At 42.1% G+C, this 25,944-nt stretch overlaps 1 protein-coding gene across 2 annotated transcripts; it reads left to right on the top strand.

Moving 5' to 3' along the window:
* Window positions 1-18,049: 18,049 nt before the first annotated feature.
* Window positions 18,050-24,469, top strand: LOC124706660 (O-fucosyltransferase 9-like). 2 transcript variants are annotated; one of them, XM_047238333.1, is made up of 6 exons: window positions 18,050-18,172; window positions 19,212-19,266; window positions 19,367-19,506; window positions 19,782-19,949; window positions 20,085-20,275; window positions 24,053-24,469. In XM_047238333.1, the coding sequence occupies exons 3-6, from the start codon at window positions 19,396-19,398 to the stop codon at window positions 24,285-24,287; spliced, it is 705 nt and encodes a 234-aa protein (XP_047094289.1). In that variant the 5' UTR covers window positions 18,050-18,172; window positions 19,212-19,266; window positions 19,367-19,395; the 3' UTR covers window positions 24,288-24,469. The 2 variants fall into 2 exon arrangements, with proteins under 2 accessions (XP_047094289.1, XP_047094290.1); XM_047238334.1 differs by lacking the exon at window positions 19,212-19,266.
* Window positions 24,470-25,944: the final 1,475 nt, after the last annotated feature.

A 25,944-nucleotide genomic window follows, 5' to 3' on the forward strand; every position in this document is an offset into this window, starting at 1 on the left:
AACGAGCTCTTGGTCACCTCCATAACAAAGAAACATATCCTTAGTTCTTTTCAAGTACTTCAGGATATTCTTGACCGCTGTCCAGTGTTTCATTCCTGGATCACTTTGATATCTCGCTAGTCAAACTAACAACATGTGCTATATCCGGTCTAGTACATAGCATGGCATACATGATAGATCCTACTGCCGAGGCATAGGGGATATTACTCATCCTTTCTCTTTCTTCTGCCGTAGCCGGTCCTTGAGTCTTACTCAAGACCTTGCCTGGTAACATAGGTAAGAATCCTTTCTTACTTTCGTCCATTCTAAACTTCTTTAGAATCTTGTCCAGGTATGTACTCTGTGATAGCCCTATTAGGCGTCTTGATCTATCTCTATAAATCTTGATGCCTAATATATACGATGCTTCACCAAGGTCTTTGATTGAAAAACTATTATTCAAATAACCTTTAACACTGCTTAATAGTTCTATATCATTCCCAATCAATAATATGTCATCTACATATAATATTAGGAATGCTACAGAGCTCCCACTCACTTTCTTGTAAATACGAGCCTCTCCATGACACTGTATAAACCCGAAGTCTTTGATCACCTTATCAAATCGTCGGTTCCAACTTCTTGATGCTTGCTTCAGTCCATAAATTGAACGCTGAAGTTTGCATACTTTGTCAGCATTTTTAGGATCGACAAAACCTTTGGGTTGTACCATATACAACTCTTCCTCAATGTCTCCATTAAGGAACGCCGTTTTGACATCCATCTGCCAAATCTCATAATCGAAAAATGCAGCTATTGCTAACAAAATCCTCACAGATTTTAGCTTCGCTACAGGTGAGAAAGTTTCATCGTAGTCAACTCCTTGAATTTGTCGGAAACCCTTTGCGACAAGTCGAGCTTTATAGATAGTAATATTACCATCAGCATCTGTTTTTTTTCTTGAAGATCCATTTATTCTCGACAGCCTTTCGGCTATCAGGTAAGTCAACCAAAGTCCATACTTTGTTATCATACATGGATCCCATTTCGGATTTCATGGCTTCTTGCCATTTGTTGGAATCTGGGCTCATCATCGTTTCTTCATACGTCGCAGGGTCCTCATCATTGTTATCCACAATCATGACATTTAGACAAGGATCATACCAATCAGGAGTGGTACGCTCCCTTGTCGATCTGCGAGGTTCAGTAGTTTCCTCGTTCGAAGTTTCATGATCTTTATCATTAGCTTCCTCTGTTGCCGGTGTAGGCGGTACAGGTACAACTTCCGGTACTGCGCTACTCTGATCAACGAGTATAGATTCATTAATCTCATCGAGTTCTACTTTTTTCCAGTCACTTCTTTAGTGAGAAATTCTTTCTCAAGAAAGGTTCCGTTCTTAGCAACAAATATTTTGCCTTCGGATTTTGTGATAGAAAATATACCCTATAGTTTCCTTAGGGTATCCTATGAAGACGCATTTCTCCGCTTTGGGTTCTAGCTTGTCCAGTTGTAACTTCTTTACATAGGCTTCGCAACCCCAAACTTTCAGGAACGACAGCTTAGGTTTCTTATTAAACCATAATTCATACGGTGTCGTTTCTACGGATTTTGATGGTGCTCTATTTAAAGTGAATGCGGCTGTCTCTAATGCATAACTCCCAAATGATAACGGCAAATCAGTAAGAGACATCATAGAACGAACCATATCTAAGAGAGTTCGATTACGACGTTCGGACACACCGTTACGTTGAGGTGTTCCTGGCGGTGTCAATTGTGAAAGTATTCCGCATTTCTTTAAATGCATGCCAAACTCATAACTCAGATATTCACCTCCACGATCAGATCGTAGAAATTTGATCTTCTTGTTACGTTGATTTTCTACTTTTGGAATTCCTTAAACTTCTCGAAAGTTTCGGATTTATGTTTCATGAAATAGATATACCCATATCTACTCAGATCATCTGTGAAGGTTAGAACATAACGATAACCACCGCGTGATGCTACACTCATTGGTCCGCACACATCGGTATGTATGATTTCCAATAAGTCAGTAGCTCGCTCCATCATACCGGAAAATGGAGTCTTAGTCATTTTTCCCATCGGACATGCTTCGCATCTATCAAGTGACTCAAAGTCAAGTGATTCAAGTAATCCATCGGTATGGAGTTTCTTCATGCGTTTCACTCCAATATGACCAAGACGACAGTGCCACATATAAGTAGAATTATCATTCAATTTAATTCGCTTAGCATCAATGTTATGTATATGCGTATCACTACTATCAAGATCCAACAGAAATAAGCCATTCTTTTGTGGTGCTCGACCATAAAAGATATTATTCATAAAAATAGAACAACCATTATTCTCAGACTTGAATGAATAATCGTCTTGCATTAAACAAGATCCAGATATAATGTTCATGCTCAACGCGGGTACAAAATAACAATTATTTAGGCTTAAAACTAATCCCGAAGGTAGATGTAGAGGAAGTGTGCCGTCAGCGATCACATCGACTTTGGATCCATTTCCAACGCGCATTGTCACTTCATCTTTCGATAGTCTTCGTTTATTCTTTAGTTCCTGTTTCGAGTTACGTATATGAGCAACCGAACCAAGTATCAAATACCCGAGTACTAGAACGAGAACCGGTGAGATAAACATCTATAACATGTATATCAGATATACCTTCTTTCTTCTTCTTGACAAGGCCGCTCTTCAGATCAGCCAGATACTTGGAGCAATTACGCTTCCAGTGTCCCTTCTCCTTGCTGTAATAGCACTCAGCATCAGGCTTAGGGCCGTTCTTGGGTTTCATAGGAGGCGTGGCAGCTTTCTTGCCACCCTTCTTGAATTTTCCCTTAGACTTGCCCCGTTTCTTGAAACTCGGTGGTCTTGTTGACTATCAACACTTGGTGCTCTTTCTTGATCTCAATCTCAGCAGCTTTTAGCATGCCAAAGAGTTCGTGTAACTCCTTGTTCATGTTCTGCATATTGTAGTTCATCACAAAGTTCTTGTAACTTGGTGGCAGTGATTGGAGGACACGATTAATCCTCAGTCTGTTAGGAATCACTATTCCTAAGTCACTGAGTTTCTTCGCATGCCCGGTCATGGCGAGCATGTGCTCACTAACGGAGCTGCCTTCTTCCATCATGCAGCTGAAGAATTGTTTCGATGCTTCATAGCATTCCACGGCCGCATGAGTCTCAAAAATAGTCTTCAACTCTTTCATCAACTCATGAGGATCGTGGTGCTCAAAACGTTTTTGAAGATCGGATTCCAGCATCGCATAAGATGGCACACCGAACTTGAGAGTACCGAGTTTTACGAGTCGCGTAAACAGCTTTTACTTCATCGGTTTCGGTTTCGCAGGAGGGTCACCTAGCGGTGCATCAAGCACATATTGCGATTTCCGCCGAGAGGAAGATCCTCACATGACGGAACCGGTCGGTGAAGTTGCTACCGTTGCTCTTAAGTTTTTCTTTCTCTAGGAACTCGGTTAAAATTGATTGGGGACGCCATCTCTACAACATATATTTGCAAAAGTTTAGACTAAGTTTATGACAAATTGAGTTCAAATTTTAATTCAACATAATTAAAAATCTAGGTGAACTCCCACTCAAAACAATATCCCTCGCATTGTCTTAGTGATCACATGAACCAAATCAACCGCACCTTTGTCCGATCATTACGAGACAAGGTGTGGTTTGATACGTCTCCGACGTATCGATAATTTCTTATGTTCTATGCCATATTATTGATGATACCTACATGTTTTATGCACACTTTATGTCATATTCGTGCATTTTCTGGAACTAACATATTAACAAGATGCCGAAGTGCCAATTCCGTTTTCTGCTGTTTTTGGTTTCGAAATCCTAGTAACGAAATATTCTCGGAATTGGACGAAACAAAGACCCGGGGGCCTATTTCGCCACGAACCTTCCGGAAGACCGAAGAGCATACGAAGTGGGGCCACGAGGTGGCCAAACCACATGGCGGCGCGGCCAAGGGGGGCCCACGCCGCCCGTGGTGTGGGCCCCTCGTCGGGCCCCGACTCGCCCTTCCGCCTACTTAAAGCCTCCGTCGCGAAACCCCTGATGCGAAAAACCACGATACGGAAAACCTTACTGAGACGCCGCCGCCTCCGATCCCATCTCGGGGGATTCTGGAGATCTCCTCCGGCACCCTGCCGGAGAGGGGATTCATCTCCCGGAGGACTCTACACCGCCATGGTCGCCTCCGGAGTGATGAGTGAGTAGTTCACCCCTGGACTATGGGTCCATAGCAGTAGCTAGATGGTTGTCTTCTCCTCATTGTGCTTCATTGTCGGATCTTGTGAGCTGCCTAACATGATCAAGATCATCTATCTGTAATACTCTATGTTGTGTTTGTCGGGATCCGATGGATAGAGAATACCATGTTATGTTAATTATCAAGTTATTACATATGTGTTGTTTATGATCTTGCATGCTCTCCGTTACTAGTAGAGGCTCGGGCCAAGTTTTTGCTTTTAACTCCAAGAGGGAGTATTTATGCTCGATAGTGGGTTCATGCCTGCATTGACACCTGGGACAGTGGACGTAAAGTTCTAAGGTTGTGTTGTGTCGTTGCCACTAGGGATAAAACATTGGCGCTATGTCCGAGGATGTAGTTGTTGATTACATTACGCACCATACTTAATGCAATTGTCCGTTGGTTTGCAACTTAATACCGGAAGGGGTTCGGACGATAATCCGAAGGTGGACTTTTTAGGCATAGATGCAGCTTGGATGGCGGTCTATGTACTTTGTCGTAATGCCCAATTAAATCTCACTATACTTATCATGCCATGTATGTGCATTGTTATGCCCTCTCTATTTGTCAATTGCCCGATCTGTAATTTGTTCACCCAACATGCTTTTATCTTATGGGAGAGACACCTCTAGTGAACTCGTGGACCCCGGTCCATTCTTTAATACTCGAAATACAAATCTGTCTGCAATACTTGTTTCTATCGTTTTCTCTGCAAACAATCATCTTCCACACAATACGGTTAACCCTTTGTTACGAGCAAGCCGGTGAGATTGACAACCTCATCTGTTTCGTTGGGGCAAAGTACTTTGGTTGTGTTGTGCGGGTTCCACGTTGGCGCCGGAATCTCCGGTGTTGCGCCGCACTACATCCCGCCGCCATCAACCTTCAACGTGCTTCTTGACTCCTACCTGGTTCGATTAAACCTTGGTTTCTAACCGAGGGAAACTTGCCGCTGTGCGCATCACACCTTCCTCTTGGGGTTCCCAACGGGCGTGTCAATTACACGCATCAAGCAAATTTCCGGCGCCGTTGCCGGGGAGATCAAGACACGCTGCAAGGGGAGTCTCCACTTCTCAATCTCTTTACTTTGTTTTTGTCTTGCTTTATTTTATTTACTACTTTGTTTGCTGCATTATATCAAAACACAAAAAAATTAGTTGCTAGCTTTACTTTATTTACTGTCTTGCACTCTATATCAAAACACAAAAAAAAAAATTAGTTACTTGTTTTACTTTACTTAATATCATGCATGTTTTTATTTCACTAGTTAAGCATAATGGAAAACAACAAAAATATGAGAGATCTTTATGAACTTTATCTTGAATTAGGACATGATGTGTTTGAAGAGAGAATTAAAAAACCCATGGAACTTTATATGCATGCTAATGGGAATGTTATTACTATGGATGCTTTGAACACCATTATTGATAATGATATAGAAAGTTCTAAGCTTGGGGAAGCTGGGTTTCATGATCTTTTTAGTCCCCCGAGCATTGAGGAGAAAATTTTCTTTGATGATACTTTGCCTCTTATTTATGTTGATTATAATGATAGTGGTTTTTTGGTACTACCTACTATGGAGAGTAAATTTTGTTGTGATTATACTATGCCTCCTACACTTTATGAGAATAATAATGATAGCTACTTTGTTGAATTTGCTCCCACTATTACCAATAAAATTGATTATGCTTATGTGGAGAGTAATAATTTTATGCATGAGAATCATGATAAGAATGCTTTATGTGATAGTTATATTGTTGAGTTTTCTCATGATACTACTGAAAGTTATTATGAGAGAGGAAAATGTGGTTGTAGAAATTTTCATGTTACTAAAATGCCTCTCTATGTGCTGAAATTTTTGAAGCTACACTTGTTTTATCTTCCTATGCTTGTTACTTTGCTCTTCATGAACTTATTTATTTACAAGATTCCTATGCATAGGAAGCATGTTAGACTTAAATTTGTTTTGAATTTGCCTCTTGATGCTCTCTTTTGCTTCAACTACTATTTCTTGCGAGTGCATCATTAAAACTGCTGAGCCCATCTTAATGGCTATAAAGAAAGAACTTCTTGGGAGATAACCCTTGTGTTTTTACTACAGTACTTTGTTTTTATTTTGTGTCTTGGAAGTTGTTTACTACTGTAGCAACCTCTCCTTATCTTAGTTTTATGTTTTGTTGTGCCAAGTAAAGTCTTTGATAGAAAAGTAAGTACTAGATTTGGATTACTGCGCAGTTCCAGCATTTCTTTGCTCGTCACGAATCTGGGTCTATCTCTCCGTAGGTAGCTCGGAAAATTAAGCCAATTTACGAGCATGATCCTCGGATATGTACGCAACTTTCATTCAATTTGAGCATTTTCGTTTGAGCAAGTCTGGTGGCCTAATAAAATCCATCTTTACGGACTGTTCTGTTTTGACAGATTCTGTCTTTTATTTCGCATTGCCTCTTTTGCTATGTTGGATGAATTTCTTTGATCCATTAATGTCCAGTAGCTTTATGCAATGTCCGAAGTGTTAAGAATGATTGTGTCACCTCTGAACATGTGAATTTTTATTATGCACTAACCCTCTAATGAGTTGTTTCGAGTTTGGTGTGGAGGAAGTTTTCAAGGATCAAGAGAGGAGTATGATGCAATATGATCAAGGAGAGTGAAAGCTCTAAGCTTGGGGATGCCCCGGTGGTTCACCCCTGCATATTATAAGAAGACTCAAGCGTCTAAGCTTGGGGATGCCCAAGGCATCCCCTTCTTCATCGACAACATTATCTGGTTCCTCCCCTGAAACTATATTTTTATTCCGTCACATCTTATGTACTTTGCTTGGAGCGTCGGTTTGTTTTTGTTTTGTTTGAATAAAATGGATCCTAGCATTCACTTTATGGGAGAGAGACACGCTCCGCTGTAGCATATGGACAAATATGTCCTTAGGCTCTACTCATAGTATTCATGGCGAAGTTTCTTCTTCGTTAAATTGTTATATGGTTGGAATTGGAAAATTCTACATGTAGTAACTCTAAAATGTCTTGAATAATTTGATACTTGGAAATTGTTGTGCTCATGTTTAAGCTCTTGCATCATATACTTTGCACCCATTAATGAAGAAATACTTAGAGCTTGCTAATTTGGTTTGCATATTTGGTTTCTCTAGAGTCTAGATAACATCTAGTATTGAGTTTTGAACAACAAGGAAGACGGTATGGAGTCTTATAATGTTTATCATATGTCTTTTATGTGAGTTTTGCTGTACCGTTCATCCTTGTGTTTGTTTCAAATAACCTTGCTAGCCTAAACCTTGTATCGAGAGGGAATACTTCTCATGCATCCAAAATACTTGAGCCAACCACTATGCCATTTGTGTCCACCATACCTACCTACTACATGGTATTTCTCCGCCATTCCAAAGTAAATTGCTTGAGTGCTACCTTTAAAATTCCATCATTCACCTTTGCAATATATAGCTCATGGGACAAATAGCTTAAAAACTATTGTGGTATTGAATATGTACTTATGCACTTTATCTCTTATTAAGTTGCTTGTTGTGCGATAACCATGTTTACGGGGACGCCATCAACTATTCCTTGTTGAATATCATGTGAGTTGCTATGCATGTCCGTCTTGTCCGAAGTAAGAGAGATCTACCACCTTTATGGTTGGAGCATGCATATTGTTAGAGAAGAACATTGGGCCGCTAACTAAAGCCATGATTCATGGTGGAAGTTTCAGTTTTGGACATATATCCTCAATCTCATATGAGAATAATAATTGTTGCCACATGCTTATGCATTAAAGAGGAGTCCATTATCTCGTTGTTCATGTTGTCCCGGTATGGATGTCTAAGTTGAGAATAATCAAAAGCGAGAAATCCAAAATGCGAGCTTTCTCCTTAGACCTTTTTACGAGCGGCATGGAGGTACCCCATTGCGACACTTGGTTAAAACATGTGCATTGCAAAGATCCGGTAGTCCAAGCTAATTAGGACAAGGTGCGGGCACTATTAGTATACTATGCATGAGGCTTGCAACTTGTAAGATATAATGTACATAACTCATATGCTTTATTACTACCGTTGACAAAATTGTTTCATGTTTTCAAAATAAAAGCTCTAGCACAAATATAGCAATCGATGCTTTCCTCTTTGAAGGACCATTCTTTTTACTTTTATGTTGAGTCAGTTCACCTATCTCTCTCCACCTCAAGAAGCAAACACTTGTGTGAACTGTGCATTGATTCCTACGTACTTGCATATTGTACTTGTTATATTACTCTATGTTGACTATTATCCATGAGATATACATGTTACAAGTTGAAAGCAACCGCTGAAACTTAATCTTCCTTTGTGTTGCTTCAATACCTTTACTTTGATTTATTGCTTTATGAGTTAACTCTTATGCAAGACTGATTGATGCTTGTCTTGAAGTATTATTCATGAAAAGTCTTTGCTTTATGATTCACTTATTTACTCATGTCATTACCATTGTTTTGATCGCTGCATTCACTACATATGTTTACAAATAGTATGATCAAGGTTATGATGGCATATCACTTCGAAATTATCTTTGTTATCGTTTTACCTGCTTGGGACGAGCAGAACTAAGCTTGGGGATGCTTGATACGTCTCCGACGTATCGATAATTTCTTATGTTCTATGTCATATTATTGATGATACCTACATGTTTTATGCACACTTTATGTCATATTCGTGCATTTTCTCGGAACTAACCTATTAACAAGATGCCGAAGTGCCAATTCCTGTTTTCTCGCTGTTTTTGGTTTCGTAAATCCTAGTAACGAAATATTCTCTGAATTGGACGAAACAAAGACCCAGTGGGCCTATTTCGCCACGAACCTTCCGGAAGACCGAAGAGCATACGAAGTGGGGCCACGAGGTGGCCAAACCACATGGCGGCGCGGCCAAGGGGGCCGCGCCGCCCGTGGTGTGGGCCCCTCGTCGGGCCCCGACTCTGCCCTTCCGCCTACTTAAAGCCTCCGTCGCGAAACCCCCGATGCGAAAAACCACGATACGGAAAACCTTACCGAGACGCCGCCGCCGCCGATCCCATCTCGGGGGATTCGGAGATCTCCTCCGGCACCCCGCCGGAGAGGGGATTCATCTCCCGGAGGACTCTACACCGCCATGGTCGCCTCCGGAGTGATGAGTGAGTAGTTCACCCCTGGACTATGGGTCCATAGCAGTAGCTAGATGGTTGTCTTCTCCTCATTGTGCTTCATTGTCGGATCTTGTGAGCTGCCTAACATGATCAAGATCATCTATCTCGTAATACTCTATGTTGTGTTTGTCGGGATCCGATGGATAGAGAATACCATGTTATGTTAATTATCAAGTTATTACATATGTGTTGTTTATGATCTTGCATGCTCTCCGTTACTAGTAGAGGCTCGGCCAAGTTTTTGCTTTTAACTCCAAGAGGGAGTATTTATGCTCGATAGTGGGTTCATGCCCGCATTGACACCTGGGACAAGTGACGAAAAGTTCTAAGGTTGTGTTGTGTCTGTTGCCACTAGGGATAAAACATTGGCGCTATGTCCGAGGATGTAGTTGTTGATTACATTACGCACCATACTTAATGCAATTGTCTCGTTGCTTTGCAACTTATTACCGGAAGGGGTTCGGACGATAACCTGAAGGTGGACTTTTTAGGCATAGATGCAGCTTGGATGGCGGTCTATGTACTTTGTCGTAATGCCCAATTAAATCTCACTATACTTATCATGCCATGTATGTGCATTGTTATGCCCTCTCTATTTGTCAATTGCCCGACCGTAATTTGTTCACCCAACATGCTTTTATCTTATGGGAGAGACACCTCTAGTGAACTGTGGACCCCGGTCCATTCTTTAATACTGAAATACAAATCTGCTCGCAATACTTGTTTTACTCGTTTTCTCTGCAAACAATCATCTTCCACACAATACGGTTAACCCTTTGTTACAGCAAGCCGGTGAGATTGACAACCTCACCGTTTCGTTGGGGCAAAGTACTTTGGTTGTGTTGTGCAGGTTCCACGTTGGCGCCGGAATCTCTGGTGTTGCGCCGCACTACATCCTGCCGCCATCAACCTTCAACGTGCTTCTTGACTCCTACTGGTTCGATTAAACCTTGGTTTCTAACTGAGGGAAACTTGCCGCTGTGCGTATCACACCTTCCTCTTGGGGTTCCCAACGGACGTGTCAATTACACGCATCATGATTTCAATGGCGAACACTCAAAGTGTTCATCATATCAACCATATGATTCATGCTCTACCTTTCGGTATCACGTGTTCCGAGACCATGTATGTACATGCTAGGCTCGTCAAGGCCACCTTAGTATCCGCATGTGCAAAACTGTCTTGCACCCGTTGTATGCACTTGTTGATTCTATCACACCCGATCATCAAGAGATGCTTCGAAACGACAAGTCTTGGCAACGGTGCTAATAAGTATGAACACTTCATTATCTTGAGATTTTAGTGAGGGATCATCTTATAATGCTACCGTCGCGATCTAAGCAAAATAAGATGCATAAAAGGATTAACATCACATGCAGTTCATATGTGATATGATATGGCCCTTTTGTCTTTGCGCCTTTGATCTTCATCTCCAAAGCACGGACATGATCTCCATCATCTTTGGGCATGATCTCCATCATCGTCGGCGTAGCGTCAAGGTCAATGGCGCCGTCTCCATGATTGTCCTCCATGTAGCAACTATAACAACTACTTTGAAATACTACTCAACATGAAATATAAAGACAACCATAAGGCTCCTGCCGGTTGCCACAATACAATAATGATCATCTCATACATATTCATCATCACATTATGGCCATACCACATCACCAAACCCCCGCAAAAACAAGTTAGACGTCTCTAATTTGGTTTGCATATTTTACGTGGTTTAGGGTTTTCGAGAGAGATCTAATCTACCTACGAACATGAACCACAACGTTGATACTAATGTTTTCAATAGAAGAGTAAATTAAATCTTCACTATAGTAGGAGAGACAGACACCCGCAAAGCCTCTTATGCAATACAAGTTGCATGTCGAACGAGGAACAAGTCTCATGAACGCGGTCATGTAAAGTTAGTCAGAGCCGCTTCATCCCACTATGCCACAAAGATGCAAAGTACTCAAACTAAAGATAACAAGAGCATCAACGCCCACAAAAGCATTGTGTTCTACTCGTGCAACCATCTATGCATAGACACGGCTCTGATACCACTGTAGGATAACGTTGCATAGAAAACAAAAAATTCCTACCGCGAACACGCAATCCAAGCCAAGATGCAATCTAGAAGACGGTAGCAACGAGGGGGTATCGAGTCTCACCCTTGAAGAGATTCCAAAGCCTACAAGAGGAGGCTCTTGTTGCTGCGGTAGACGTTCACTTGCCGCTTGCAAAAGCGCGTAGAAGATCTTGATCACGATCGGTTCCGGCGCCACGAACGGGCAGCACCTCCGTACTCGGTCACACGTTCGGTTGTTGATGAAGACGACGTCCACCTCCCCGTTCCAGCGGGCAGCGGAAGTAGTAGCTCCTCTTGAATCCGACAGGCACGACGGCGTGGTGTCGGTGGTGGTGGAGAAGTCCGGCGGAGCTTCGCTAAGCGTGCGGGAAGTGGAGGAGCGGGGCGACTAGGGTTTGGGGAGAGGGGGGCGCCGGCCACTATGGGGTGCGGCCACCTTAGTGGTGTTTGAGGTGGCCGGCCCCCTCCCCCTTGGCCCTCATTATATAGGTGGAACCCCAAGAGTTGGTCTCCAAGTCTTCGAATAAGACCCGAACCAAAAACCTTCCAAATGAAGGGGAAACCTAGCCAAGCTAGGACTCCCACTAGAGGTGGGAGTTCCACCTCCCATATGGGGGGGTGGCCGGCCCCCTAAGGGGGAGTCCACTTGGGACTCCTCCCCCACTAGGGTTGGCCGACCATGGAGGTGGAGTCCACGGAGTCCCATGTGGACTCCACCTTCCTTGGTGGTTTCTTCCGGACTTTTCTAGAACCTTCTAGAACCTTCCATAGAACCTTCCACGACATTTTAATTCACATAAAATGACATCCTATATATGAATCTTATTCTCCGGACCATTCCGGAACTCCTCGTGATGTCCGGGATCTCATCCGGGACTCCGAACAAATATTCGAACTCCATTCCATATTCAAGTACTACCATTTCAACATCCAACTTTAAGTGTGTCACCCTACGGTTCGTGAACTATGCGGACATGGTTGAGTACTCACTCCGACCAATAACCAATAGCGGGATCTGGAGATCCATAATGGCTCCCACATATTCAACGATGACTTTAGTGATCGAATGAACCATTCACATACGATACCAATTCCCTTTGTCACGCGATATTTTACTTGCCCGAGGTTTGATCTTTGGTATCACTCTATACCTTGTTCAACCTCGTCTCCTGACAAGTACTCTTTACTCGTACCGTGGTATGTGGTCTCTTATGAACTCATTCATATGCTTGCAAGACATTAGACGACATTCCACCGAGAGGGCCCTGAGTATATCTATCCGTCATCGGGATGGACAAATCCCACTGTTGATCCATATGCCTCAACTCATACTTTCCGGATACTTAATCCCACCTTATAGCCACCCATTTACGCAGTGGTATTTGGTGTAATCAAAGTACCTTTCCGGTATAAGTGATTTACATGATCTCATGGTCATAAGGACTAGGTAACTATGTATCGAAAGCTTATAGCAAATAACTTAATGACGAGATCTTATGCTACACTTAATTGGGTGTGTCCATTACATCATTCATATAATGATATAACCTTGTTATTAATAACATCCAATGTTCATGATTATGAAACTAATCATCCATTAATCAACAAGCTAGTTAAGAGGCATACTAGGGACTTCTTTGTTTGTCTACATATCACACATGTACAAATATTTCAGTTAATACAATTATAGCATGATATATAAACATTTATCATAAACGTAGAGATATAAATAATAACCACTTTATTATTGCCTCTAGGGCATATCTCCTTCATATTGATCTCCTTGTTTTAAAGACCGATTATCAGCAGGGCCAGCTTCTATCGGAGGAACGCGTACAAGCAATTCAAGAGAAATTGACCGTACTTTTACTTAACGGGGTCATAAAGGAGAAGAATACCATTGCCGCTAATGCCTCCATGTAATTAGATCGAAACTATAACAAATTGTATATATGTGTATACTCTATCGTAAGAGGCATTATATTATATGTGCATAAACGTGTACAATATATATATGTATTTGGCGTGTAATATGTATAAATGAAAATGAAAAACACAAAATACAGGGGCTAGAATCCTAAACACTGGCGTGGACTCTAGTCTCGGTTGGTGTTACCAACCGGGACTAAAGGTCCGCCAGCCAGAGCGGCCCGTCGCTGCCACGTGCATGACCTTTAGTCCCGATTTGTAAGTCAGCCGGGGCTAAAGTTTGGGGCTTTAGTCTTATTTTGGCGGTCCCGAATGGACAACCAGGACTAAAGACTCTTTCGAACCGGTAGGGAAGACATGTTCTCTATCAGTGACTCTTTCCGGGTGACAACTAGAAAGAAACAAGTGTAATTTACTTCTGTACTTCTTTGTGTGGGGTTCTTGTAAAGTGGCTGAGTAAGATAATAACGGTACTCTTCGATTGGTTTAATCTCAGCTTTGCTATGGTAACTCCCTTCAAGCTAGTAAAATTGTACAATGCAACTGTGCAACATAAGTGTATATTGCTGCAAGGATAAAGCCTGCTTGGGCAATCATTTTCTATCCAAAGTCTGCAAAGCCAAGTAACAGCACCGTCACATGGAAGCATGGCCACACTAGTTGAGAGGATCTGAATCCAACCGGTATATGAGAACAAGATTTGTTCATTTTCATGCATTATGCGGACGCTTGCCATAGTCAAAGTGGATAGAACATAACTATATTCCAGATACCTCCAAAGCCTAGTATCTACGATGTGATGATCGAGAAATAAAGCCTGCCGTTTCATCCCCAATCCGCTTTCATTGATGGTTGAATGTTCTCACTACTTTTTGGTCTCTTCAATATGGTAAATACTACATATCTGAGTCCGATTGCTGTTAAACCGTCGGACCTCTCCCACACCGTCCATCTCGTCTCCCATCGAACAGCTTGGTTTTGCTCTTTTTTTTTCCTTCCAAAACGTCTCCCAAAATCACTCCCCAATCCCCAAATTAACCTCCGCGCCCTCACGACCTTTCCATCGTCATCCATGGGCTCTCCACGCCGCCCCAGCAGCCAGCTCCACCCATGTCTACCCTTGAGCCGATGCTTCCGCCCCCACCTGCTGGGAATCGGACGCCGAACGCACGCATGAAGCTCCGCCGTCGGGACATCACTGGCCGGCGACCGGCGCAGACGCGGCACAACCAGGCCGGAGAGGATCCAATCCAACCAAAGTTGTGGGTTGTAAGCTGCTTCTAACGCTCACGTTTGCTTTCTTGATTTCTTCTTTAATGACTACACGATTTAGGGACAAGGTAATATCACCTGACCTAGCTCTGTGCGCTTATTTCTGATTGTTTTTTTGGAACATCAAATCCATGTATTCATCTACCACTTGGGATTTCCGTAATTAAATTCACCAACCGGTTCATATAGGCTATAGGCTATAGCCGACATGTGGTCAGATCTTGCATCTGCTAGCTTCTTAGATCTATGTGTAGTAACATTAGTAATGATCGTGATGCGGCAAGATTTTTTTGTGCTTCCATGTACTGCTTGTTGTGCAATGAGAGAGTGTTATCCTGCAAAAAAAATTATACTCTTGTATTTCAAGTATACTTTTCTGGCACCAGCAGATTCTATTTTGTTCTTTCTAAACCTGAAGATATACCGTGTGTTTGCCCATCATGCAACATGCATAAGCTGACAAGAAAAACAAATTGTTTCAGATCAAACTGGTACGTACATGAGAGGAAGATGTATCCACATGCTGAACGCAAGCATATCCAATTTTAATTTGAAATTTATATGTTTCCACCACAGATCAGTTATGCTGAGGTAGCACTACTTATGTGCTTCAGAACATCTATGCTTCCAATACAAACTGGTTATATTGTGAAGGAACTAATTGCTTGGGTAGAAATGTTCATGCTTCCAATTTCAATTGCTTCACATACATACTGCATGTTTTTGTTCGGTCTAGATCGTTTGTGACATATAACCGTGCTTTCTTGATTTTTGTTAGTCAATTAATTTCAGTATCATTGTACTTTACATATTGCCCTCGTGCTACTAGTTATGTTTGAGGCTTTGAAGCTTCTATGTGGTACTAGTTATGTTGAGACAACATAAATTGATGCTTCCAAAGCATGTACATGTTTTAAGTTTGCATAATAGAACCATGCTCTACCTTTTGCATTTTTTATTTAAATGGAAATAGCATTGTGACCAGAAGGCACAAACCTTATGACCGATTCTTAGTTTACACGGAAGCAAGTTTTAATATTACTGAAAGCAAATTATATTTAAGAAGCTTTTATTTTGGACATGCTTCCCAACCATTATAGATAGCTGATCAGGCTATACTCTGTATATATAAAAAAAATTGAACCCAATCTTTTGGGGCAAGCATGCCTTTTTGTGTTTCGAAACTTCTATTTTAAATCATGCTTCAGATTAGTATCAGACGTGTTGTGATACTACACAATTTTGCTTCTCAAAATCCATGCTTCACATGACTATTATATGCATACTTCTGTTTCTACCAGGGGATGATTGCAGGTCGTCGACGAGCCCCCACTGTTCTTCGTCAACACCATCACCGCTGTTCGCAGGTGTTGCTATGATCTCGTCGCCACTCCTTCTCGAAAACAGTGATCTACACACCGGTGCCATGTTCAAGCATGTGTTGGTCTAGTGGGCGGGCTTCTATAGTCTCAGGGGCATGTAGCGCGACTTACCGTTGCCCTATTATTGTATATATGGAAGCAAATTCTTATATTAGTACATGCAAATACTATTTCCTCTAGATGCAAATTGAATTCTCTTTTCAGAAAGATATATTGTTTCATTTGAAGCAAACACTTCTTTTTGCCAAGCATTATTGATGGAAAGGAGTATTTGTTAGTATATTGGAAGCAAACACACATATTTGTTTCATTGGAAGAAGCAATTATTTGGTCATTCGAAGGACATTCTTTCAAATTTGGAAAAAAAAAACTAAACGGAAACAATGAAAACAAGAAAGATCATTGATTCACATGGAAGCAACCTTGTTGTCCGATCACAGCAAAATATTTATAGTAGATACCAAATTTAGTCAATCTGGAAATAAAGAATCACCACAAGTAAACATATCTTCGTGGAAGCAATATTGAAAAACTTGAGAAACACAATTTTATCCATAAGGAAGCTTACTAGTATATGGCATGGAATCTGAATTTTCCATGCACTCAAATTCCAATTAATTAGCGTTAGCAGTTAGCAATTAGATAGGACGTGATTTAGGGGAGCAGTTTTACGGGAGCAGTTAACGCGTTAGTTTTAGGAAGCAGCAAGCAAAGCAGTCTACGCATATAATCACACGGTTCACAGAAGAAGGATCGTAGGGTGCTGGCCTAGTCCGATGGGAAGCTAGGAATCGGCGTCCGATTCCTAGTGCTCCCCCTTCAATATTTTCTCTTAGTTGTTCGGTCTCTTTTTATAGACGATGAGGCGACGCACTCTGCTGTTGGTGGTTGTCTATTCCCTCCCAAAACTCGATCCGACTCTTTTTATTATGCTACTACTTTCTTTAATCTGTTCGAAAGCAACAAGGTTTGAGTACCTTGCATTAAAATCGCCTTCAAAGTTTTCAACCAAGTCCAGTGATCACACATTGCACATTGCTGTTTTTATTGCAGGATTACAGTGGTGTGCGAGCTGTAGGTATAAACTAGGAGGCAGTGGCGCGGCGGCACGCCGCGCCCGTGGCCATGTTAGTGATCGAGAATTAGAAGTAGCTGGTGGTTAGAAGGTTTATTTGTGTTACCGGTAGTGTTTTTAGCAAATGTGAATTTGTATGTACATTGCAAGATGCATCACTAATAGAATTTGAAATGTAATGTATTTGCGTACATCAGTTTATGCATCGGTGGCGGGGTTATTTTTTACAGTGTTGATTTATATTTCCACTGGTTTAGGCCAGAGGGTGCATGTACATGTTCTAGAGTTGTTATAGTGAGTAGGGTGTGTAGGGTGCCTTGTTTGAGGAGTTGGTGGATTTTTGTGGCTAACAGTCAAATCATGTTCGAGAAGGAAACGGTAACAGTGAATATTTTTTTATGTTGGAATGAATATATTTTTATTTTTCGGCAATGGTTTCGGCTGATGCATAATTATGTTTGGTTCGCGGTATTTTAGAGTATTATTCCATAAGTGACCGGGCCAGCCAATGTCGATTGGGCTGGCGGGCTACGGCTAGGTCCTTTACATGGGCCGCATCAGCAAGTTCGGACTTAGCGAAGTTAGACGATTCGGCTGGCAGCATCTATCGTAGAGTGTCGTCGAGAAAAAAATCTATCGTTCATGAGGCCAGCTGAGGATAGGAGCATTTTGGGGAAAAGGCAAATGGATCGGAGAAGAGTGAGCAGCTGAGCGGTGCAAGCTGCTGCTGCAGTAGCTGGAGACGGGGCGGGAGGAGGCGGCGAAGGTGGAGCAAAACCTGCGCGGCTTCCTTCCCGTCGAGGCTGCAAGCGCCGAAGCCATTCGGCAGGAGCACGGACGGCCTGCGTGGTCGGACGGGAAGACGACGTGCTGAAGGCTCGTCGGATGGGGCGCGGCACCGCCAAGCTGAGCGCAGGGAGGACGAAGGAGCACGGCAGCAAAGGAGGCCGACAACCCATGGATTCAGACATCAACAGCTAAACTGACGGACGGTATGTTGCCTCTCTCTGTACCGCCCGAACTGAAGAAATTCCAGCTATAGGAACAACGGTAATTCAATCTGGAGTACAAACAGAGATGCATCTGTGCGCAAAAAACAAAAACGAAAAGGGTAAGAGCATTAGTAGCTCACACCGGTTGGGAACTTGCAAGCACATATTATTCACTGCGTGTGCTCATATTATTTGGACAGAAGTAGCTGTACTCTAATGGAGCTTCTCTCTGATCTTGCACTTTCCAACTCTCAAATTGCATCCAATCATGGACACATGCATTACTATGATATTGAAAACAGTCCCTGCCCTGGGCATGATGCTTATAAGTAACATGAAAGGTCTTCACCATGTAATGAAGTAGCATTTGTTGTCTGATTCAGATGGGTACTATGAGGCTCTAGCCATGTGACCGTGTGAATCTCACGATAAAAATAATAGTCCTAATTATTAGAAGTGACGTTTTTATTTTAGGTGGAAGTTATAGTCAACTATAAGAAGTCTAACTATGGCAACCCATAGTATCTTACCGATTTCTTTCCCTATTTTTTTGAGAATTTATAATAACTCTGTGAATCGTTTTAAAGGGTAAATACATGTAAATTTGGCTCCAATCCTTGGGAAAATCTTCCATCCAAACGAAACCAAAAGCCACCCAAATCTGTTAAGTTGTATTTCCAACATTTACTCTTGTATGGGACAGTTACTTAATAGCAGTTCATTTTTTAACTAATGATAAACCCACGAAAGTTTATTTTTGGCATTCTACTTTCTATTCTAATATACATTGGTTCTGAAGGGCATTGTTTTCTCCTAACTTCTATTAATGTTGCAGTGCAAGATTAAAGCAGATGGTGCTTACATGTTTCATCAAACTAAATTTACAGTTCTCTGTAGCATGAAAAGTTCATATACAATAGCAGTAGCGTTAGGTGCTCTCATCCAAATTTATTCCTTTCCCTTGTGCTGTGCCACGTATGAACACTATTGTATAGAGTTTCAGGATAATAATGTGTTTACCTCCTGCTATGTTTTTCAGCAAATTTAGTGATATTTTTGACGAAGATCGTTTTATCGAGACACTCAGACAACATGTAAGAGTGGTGAAGGAATTCCCTAAAGATGTTTTGTTGCGCTTCAATCATAATATGAGCAGCATACTAAATATGAGAACTAAAGGCAAGTCATCTGCAGATCACTATCTATGGAAAGAATAGAGTGAAATGGAAAATGCCCGTGAAAGGAGCTGGAGAGGGAAGTTTCACCGACCTGGTCGAGTTATCAATCGTGAGGCAAACAGAAGGGATGGAAAATGCCCACTTACTCCTCTAAAGGTTGGTATATCGTTTTACCCTTTTCCACTCTGTATGTTTGTATAGTAAAACTGTGATTTAAGTCCTTTGGGCATATGTGCACTCAGTAATGCATTCGTTTTCAGGTCATTACTAAAGATCACTTGAGGGTTTATGTTTTGTGCTTTCCTTTTTTTGTATAGAATTTCTGTCCACTACTTTAGCATGTGAAGTTTCAGGTCAATAACAGCAACTTTTGAGTTGAGTGCCAACTAAATTTACTGGAGATAATGTGTTAACTGACTGAATTTGAGCAGGTTGGTATGATGCTGCGAGGCATGGGATTTAACAATACAACCTTCCTCTATGTAGCTTCTGGGAAAATACAGAATGCTGCAAAATACATGGTTCCCCTTCGTCAGATGTTCCCTCTTTTAGAGACCAAGGACACTCTTGCTTTGCCCGAAGAACTTGCTGAGTTTAAGGTATGGCTTCCCAGCCAAGCCTGATATTGTTCTGAATGTTGGACGACCATGCATGCATTGAATGTTCATCGATTTCACATTGATTTTGTTCGCAGTGTTTGAATATTGTCCTACTCACTAACCCATTTTCTGTAGGGGTACTCATCTCGGTTAGCAGCATTAGATTACACTATCTCTATTCAGAGCGAGGTGTTTGTGACGACTCAAGGGGGGAACTTCCCTCACTTTCTGATGGGGCACAGGCGTTACTTGCTAGGAGGGAATGCAAAGACAATAAAACCTGACAAACGGAAGGTGGTCTTATCTTTTGATGATCCGAATATCAGGTTAGTTTGAGCTGCCATTCTATGTTGGCAGAGTATGATAGGTCACATTGAATCAGTTTTTGACTATTTTCTGAAATGCCTTCACCAAGCCTAATTGCTGAAGCAGTTGTTTCTCACCCAAGGCTGGCCTTCTTATCTTTCTGCCAACCATGAGTGACCTCTGTAGCTGCTGCCCATTTTCCTAAAGACATTATCTTCATAAATTGCAAACACCTCTTAATTGACCTTCACATACTTAATCTGATGATAAGTAAATTCAAATAGTCCCTCCGATCCACAATAAGTGTTGGGAACTTAGTACGAATGTTGTGCACTTATTATAGATCGGAGGGAGTAAGCAACCATAAAAAAGGAAGAAAAGAAGGAAGTTTATTTATACATGCACTTGTAGCAGACACGTAGCAATCCATGTAGCAGAAAACAGGCAGTAAATGAGTACAGCTGAGTGACAAACTGAACTCTCTTTATATGCCTTGGTCATTCACCTTGAGGGCGCACACGGTTTCAGATTGCAGGCCGCTGCAGCCAGCACAGAAATTCAGAAACTCCTTCCATTAGGTTTGATGGATATGTGGTAAAACAGCACACATGCCCATAAGCCTGTAATTTGTAGCATACAATCAGAACTGGAACCATAGACTTTAAAAGGAATAACCAAACATAATACAAACTGAAAACTAATGATACGAAAAATAGTGCGATGGAAAACAACAGAGCAAGAGAGATGGTCCTATAAGTGACATCACAGTGAGGAAAAATAGAACATCACAAAAGGAAACAGAGATAACCTGACATACACGGTTTAAACAACGGGAAAGTATCCCTTAACCTAGATCACATAGCAGAGCGCTAGAAGAAAAAAAATCCACTGATTCTGCCAAGAAATGATACCTGCGAAGAAGAACAATTCAAGAAGAGTGTACAACATACAAAATGCAGGCAAAAATAAAACATGTGCATGCAAACAAAATATACCATGTAAGAAGTGACATTCATAGATGAGCAAGAGCTTCATGGTACACTATATTTCTAGTCTGGGTAGTCGGGTTGCCAGATTCATCGAGCGCCAATAATTTCAGCCCTTCCCTTGATGTTACCCTTGAGATTGCAACATAGAATTGCCCATGCGAAAACACCGGTTTAGGCAAGTAGACCCCAACCTTCTTAAGAGTTTGACCCTGGCTCTTGTTGATAGTCATTGCATAGCATAGCCTAACTGGATATTGACGGCGCTGCAATGTAAATGGCCATTTGGTGGCTGGTGCGTGTAGAACAATTCTTGGAATGCACACACGTTCACCAATATTGGTCCCTGTCATAATCTTAGCTTCAAGGACCCATTCTCCTAGACGTGTAACCATTAAACGGGTGCCATTGCAAAGTCTAATAGCCTGGTTAATATTCCTTAACAACATTATTGGAACCCCTATCTTCAATGAAATCCTGTGCTGCGGAAAGTTTGGAGGATCAATCTTATGGAGAAATTCAGGAGGATATAACAGTTCCGCATCAGCCGCATGGTCGAGAGTTTTACATATAGAATCACAGCTCTCGAACAGCATCTCCTCCCCAGGCACCTTAGAGAAAACAGTCTCGTTGATAGAGTCGGCAACTTTATTAGTAGGACACACATTGGCGCGGTCTGCGAGATAAGCTGCATCAGAATACATTTGAGTATTGGTCCCTGTCATAATCTTAGCTTCAAGGACCCATTCTCCTAGACGTGTAACCATTAAACGGGTGCCATTGCAAAGTCCAATAGCCTGGTTAATATTCCTTAACAACATTATTGGAACCCCTATCTTCAATGAAATCCTATGCTGCGGAAAGTTTGGAGGATCAATCTTATGGAGAAATTCAGGAGGATATAACAGTTCCGCATCAGCCGCATGGTCGAGAGTTTTACATATAGAATCACAGCTCTCGAACAGCATCTCCTCCCCAGGCACCTTAGAGAAAACAGTCTCGTTGATAGAGTCGGCAACTTTATTAGTAGGACACACAATGGCGCGGTCTGCGAGATAAGCTGCATGAGAATACATTTGAGTAAATGAATCGTACACTGCATCAACAATAGCAGAAATAGGATCAGAGTCTGGCAGCAGTGCTGTATCTGGTGGCAAAGAGATCCATGAAGGGGTAGCCTCTCCTTCTCGTGTATCCATGTGCACAGCTCCATCACCGACATCGAGGACCCACTGCGCAAATTCCTCCAAAGCAGCTCGTTCTTCATCGGACAGCTGTGGATTAGACAATCTCATATTTCTGCTTAGCTTGAGGACAGTTACATGCTACCAAAGGGGTGACTTCATAAGGGAAGAGTTCACAATTTCCGCTCTACTGCCCCCTTCCACAACAGGTAATACTTGCCTGAAATCCCCTCCCAAAACTACAGTCTTCCCACCGAAAGGGAGCAATTTCCGTGAAGGTTCATTCGCAGACAAAATGTCCCTCATGCTTCTATCAACCGCTTCAAAGCAACGTCTGTGAGTCATTGGCGCTTCATCCCAAAGTATGAGTGTTGCTTTCTCTATTAATTCGGCTAGATTACTGCCCCGGGAAATGGTGCACATGCTTCGCTCATTGACTTCAACAGGTATCCTAAAACGTGAATGAGGAGATACGGGGAACTGGAGGCGGATGAGGATAAGCGTCAGCAAGCATAAATTCAGTCGTCAGTGGCTGGTACGTTATCTTTTCCTCTGGTGTCCCAAGAGCCTTGTTTGTGTCATTACGGTTACCGCTGACTTCTAAGTAAAAGCTAGAGAGATAGAAAAGTAGTAATATGTTGAAGCATACAATCATTTTGTTCATTCTGTTGAAAGTATTTGTTAAGGCTGTGGATAGGTGCTGCGAACCTGTAAGTACCAGTCGCAAAAGCATCGAATTAAAACAATGCAATATGTGGATGGCAAGTGTTCCATTCGTAATTGCTACATAAAAACATGAAAAAGAAAGGTAAATGTTAGCACATCCATCCATTGCAAATATGAAAAATTACACGCAGTACAAATGGTACAGCTAGTGAAGACAGCCGTCAGGATGCTGCCTTACAATGTACAGGAAACTAAGCACTGGCCATATGCCTTTCCTGTGTAACCAAAATTCGTTTGGTCACTTTAGCTCTCATAGATAGCCTGAGAAGCGAGAGTAACGAAAAGCGTATGCTGCAGATTTCTTGAGTTGAGCCCTCCAACATGATCTTGGTCGTCCAAATAAATTTAAGCAGTCAGGCTTCAATACGTGCAGCTTGATAGAAATAACCAAGAAAAGTAGGATCCGCGAGATTACCGTAATGATACTTAAACAGGAAGAGCCCCATCTAGGACAGCATTACCATATATGAACAAATCGAGCAGTGGACACTTGCACTTGCTATCTCGATACATCTAGACAAAACCGGAACTTCACCTGGAAAGTTGACATCAGTTAAATGTGAAAAAAAACTGGGCAATAAGCTCGATGGAAAAGAATTCCATAAATTTTTAATAAGACTTGCGTGAAGTATTTTGCTGCATCAAATGGATATAAACAGTTCTCGCAAAAAAAAGATATAAACAGAAAAATGTATGCAGGAAAAAAATACACAATCCCAAGCAAGAAACATCTGATCACAATTTGCAATGATAAAATAACCTTTTGTCAATTAAGGAATCCAAAAAACCTCAAATTAAGCAGTAGCATTTTGTGATTTTTCTAGTGGAAACTGAACTGGAAAGCATAACATAGAGATTTTCTTTTCATCTCAATTAATTTACCCCTATATTCTTGAACCAGGTGCATGCATATATACATCAACAGGAAACACCAAAATGTGGTTTTAATGATCATCACTGTAGTTATACCTCTCAAGGCATGTTGTACACCTATTCCAACAAAAAGAAAGATCGGCCTATGTTATAATATCAAGAAGGCAAAAGACTGGCTGGAAAGGTACCTCTATATATGTTGCGATAGCACTTTTATAGTCCAGGTAAATAAAAGCACTTTCATAATTCTGCATCGGGCTTGAACATTCGTTTATGCACATAACCCATCAGATGAGAAGCATCCAGCTCAATACATTTTTCTTCATCTTCCAGACCTTGGGAAGAGCTCCCGGGAAGATATGACATTGGGCTTTGTTTCTAGAAGTCTGGATGGTTAATCATAAAAAAACATTATCGAAATGAATGTGATTTTCCTTGAGATGGCCAGAACCAACAACAAATTTAAACACATGAACATCAACAACTTATCCTGGTGGAGAAAATATTGGAAATTTTGCATTCTAAACATGTAATAAGCAATAAGCAACATCGGCAACAATGTCATGATTCATTCTTTTGTAGATAAATTCCCTTTCTCCATTTAGGCATAAACACAAACAGCTGAAAGGCACATGTTCTACTCCTACAGAGAACACACGAAGGTAGAAAAATATAGATATATGTAGAAATAAATAGCCGCAACACCAAATGGAACCTGTGGCCGCTTATCTCCAAGGAAATTAGGGTTCCTCACCAGCACAATAAACCGACCATACAGCCAGCTCGCAGCAGCACGGCACCCGCGGAAAGCCACCTCTCCATCCTCGTGCTCGGAGGTGCTGCTGGTCGGCTTGGCTGCCCGAACTGGCGGCACGGCGCGCCCTCCTTCCTCTTATCGGTAGGCGCTACGCAACGCCGGTGTTGCCACCGAGTGATCTGCTCCACCGCTGTTGCCAATCCCTACTGCCGAAAAAGGAGAATACGAAGCAACAAAGTAATGGAAGAAGGATGGTGGACACAGGGGAAACGGCCTTACCTCGGCAACAGATTCCATCAAGCGAGACGGCGCAACGTGCACCTTGTTCCACTCGGCCGCACGGACGATCCACCATGCTCGGATTTTCCCTCGGAACACCCCACGCCGCAACCAGCAATCCCCACGCCGCATCTTAGTCATGTAGCACAGAGATGCATCCGACATGCCGCATCGATCAAGATAAAAGGCTGTTGTACTTGAGAGAAATTAAATTAAGCAGAGAGAGGGAAGATGTGGGCGAGGTCATGTGTACCCTAGGAGACCGGGGATGAGGAGCCTCGGGTTGATCTCGCTCTTGAACAGGAAATCTTGGGGATGGGCGTCGGGTTCTCGCTTCTCGCCGGCCCATGGAGCTACCGTGCTCCGGAGAGGGCAGGAGGAGGGGGGAGTATGGAGGATGGCGCCATTTTCTTAGCCTGGTGTGGAGGTCGCTCGGGGCTACGATGCCGGATGTGTACTTGGAGAAGATAGCGATGCAGGCGAGTTGACCAGAAACGCCTAGAAATATCTCTCCAATCGGTGGCCTAGGTAAAAACTGCCACGTTTCTGAAAATAAAGCCACGTTAGCCCAATAGGAGTAAATACTGAGAGATCCACAAAAGAGCTCCTTAGCCGGTAGCCGGTAACCTGCTCAGGCAAAAAAGAAAAAGAAAAAAAAAGGCAAAACCAAGCAAGGGACACGCGTGAGGCAACGATTGGAAAAATGAGAGGATAAATAGCACTTCTACAGTGCTCAAAACGCTTTGGAGGCGCTGATCTGATCAGCTTTTATATAGTGTATAATATCCAATATTTTCAAGTTAGAAAGAAGTCTAAATAACCCCCCTATGTATTGGGTTTGGGACAAAGAACCCCCCTAACTTTAAAACGGGACACTTCACCCC

This window comes from Lolium rigidum, chromosome 4 (genome assembly GCF_022539505.1).
Source record: "Lolium rigidum isolate FL_2022 chromosome 4, APGP_CSIRO_Lrig_0.1, whole genome shotgun sequence".
Taxonomy (NCBI): domain Eukaryota; kingdom Viridiplantae; phylum Streptophyta; class Magnoliopsida; order Poales; family Poaceae; genus Lolium; species Lolium rigidum.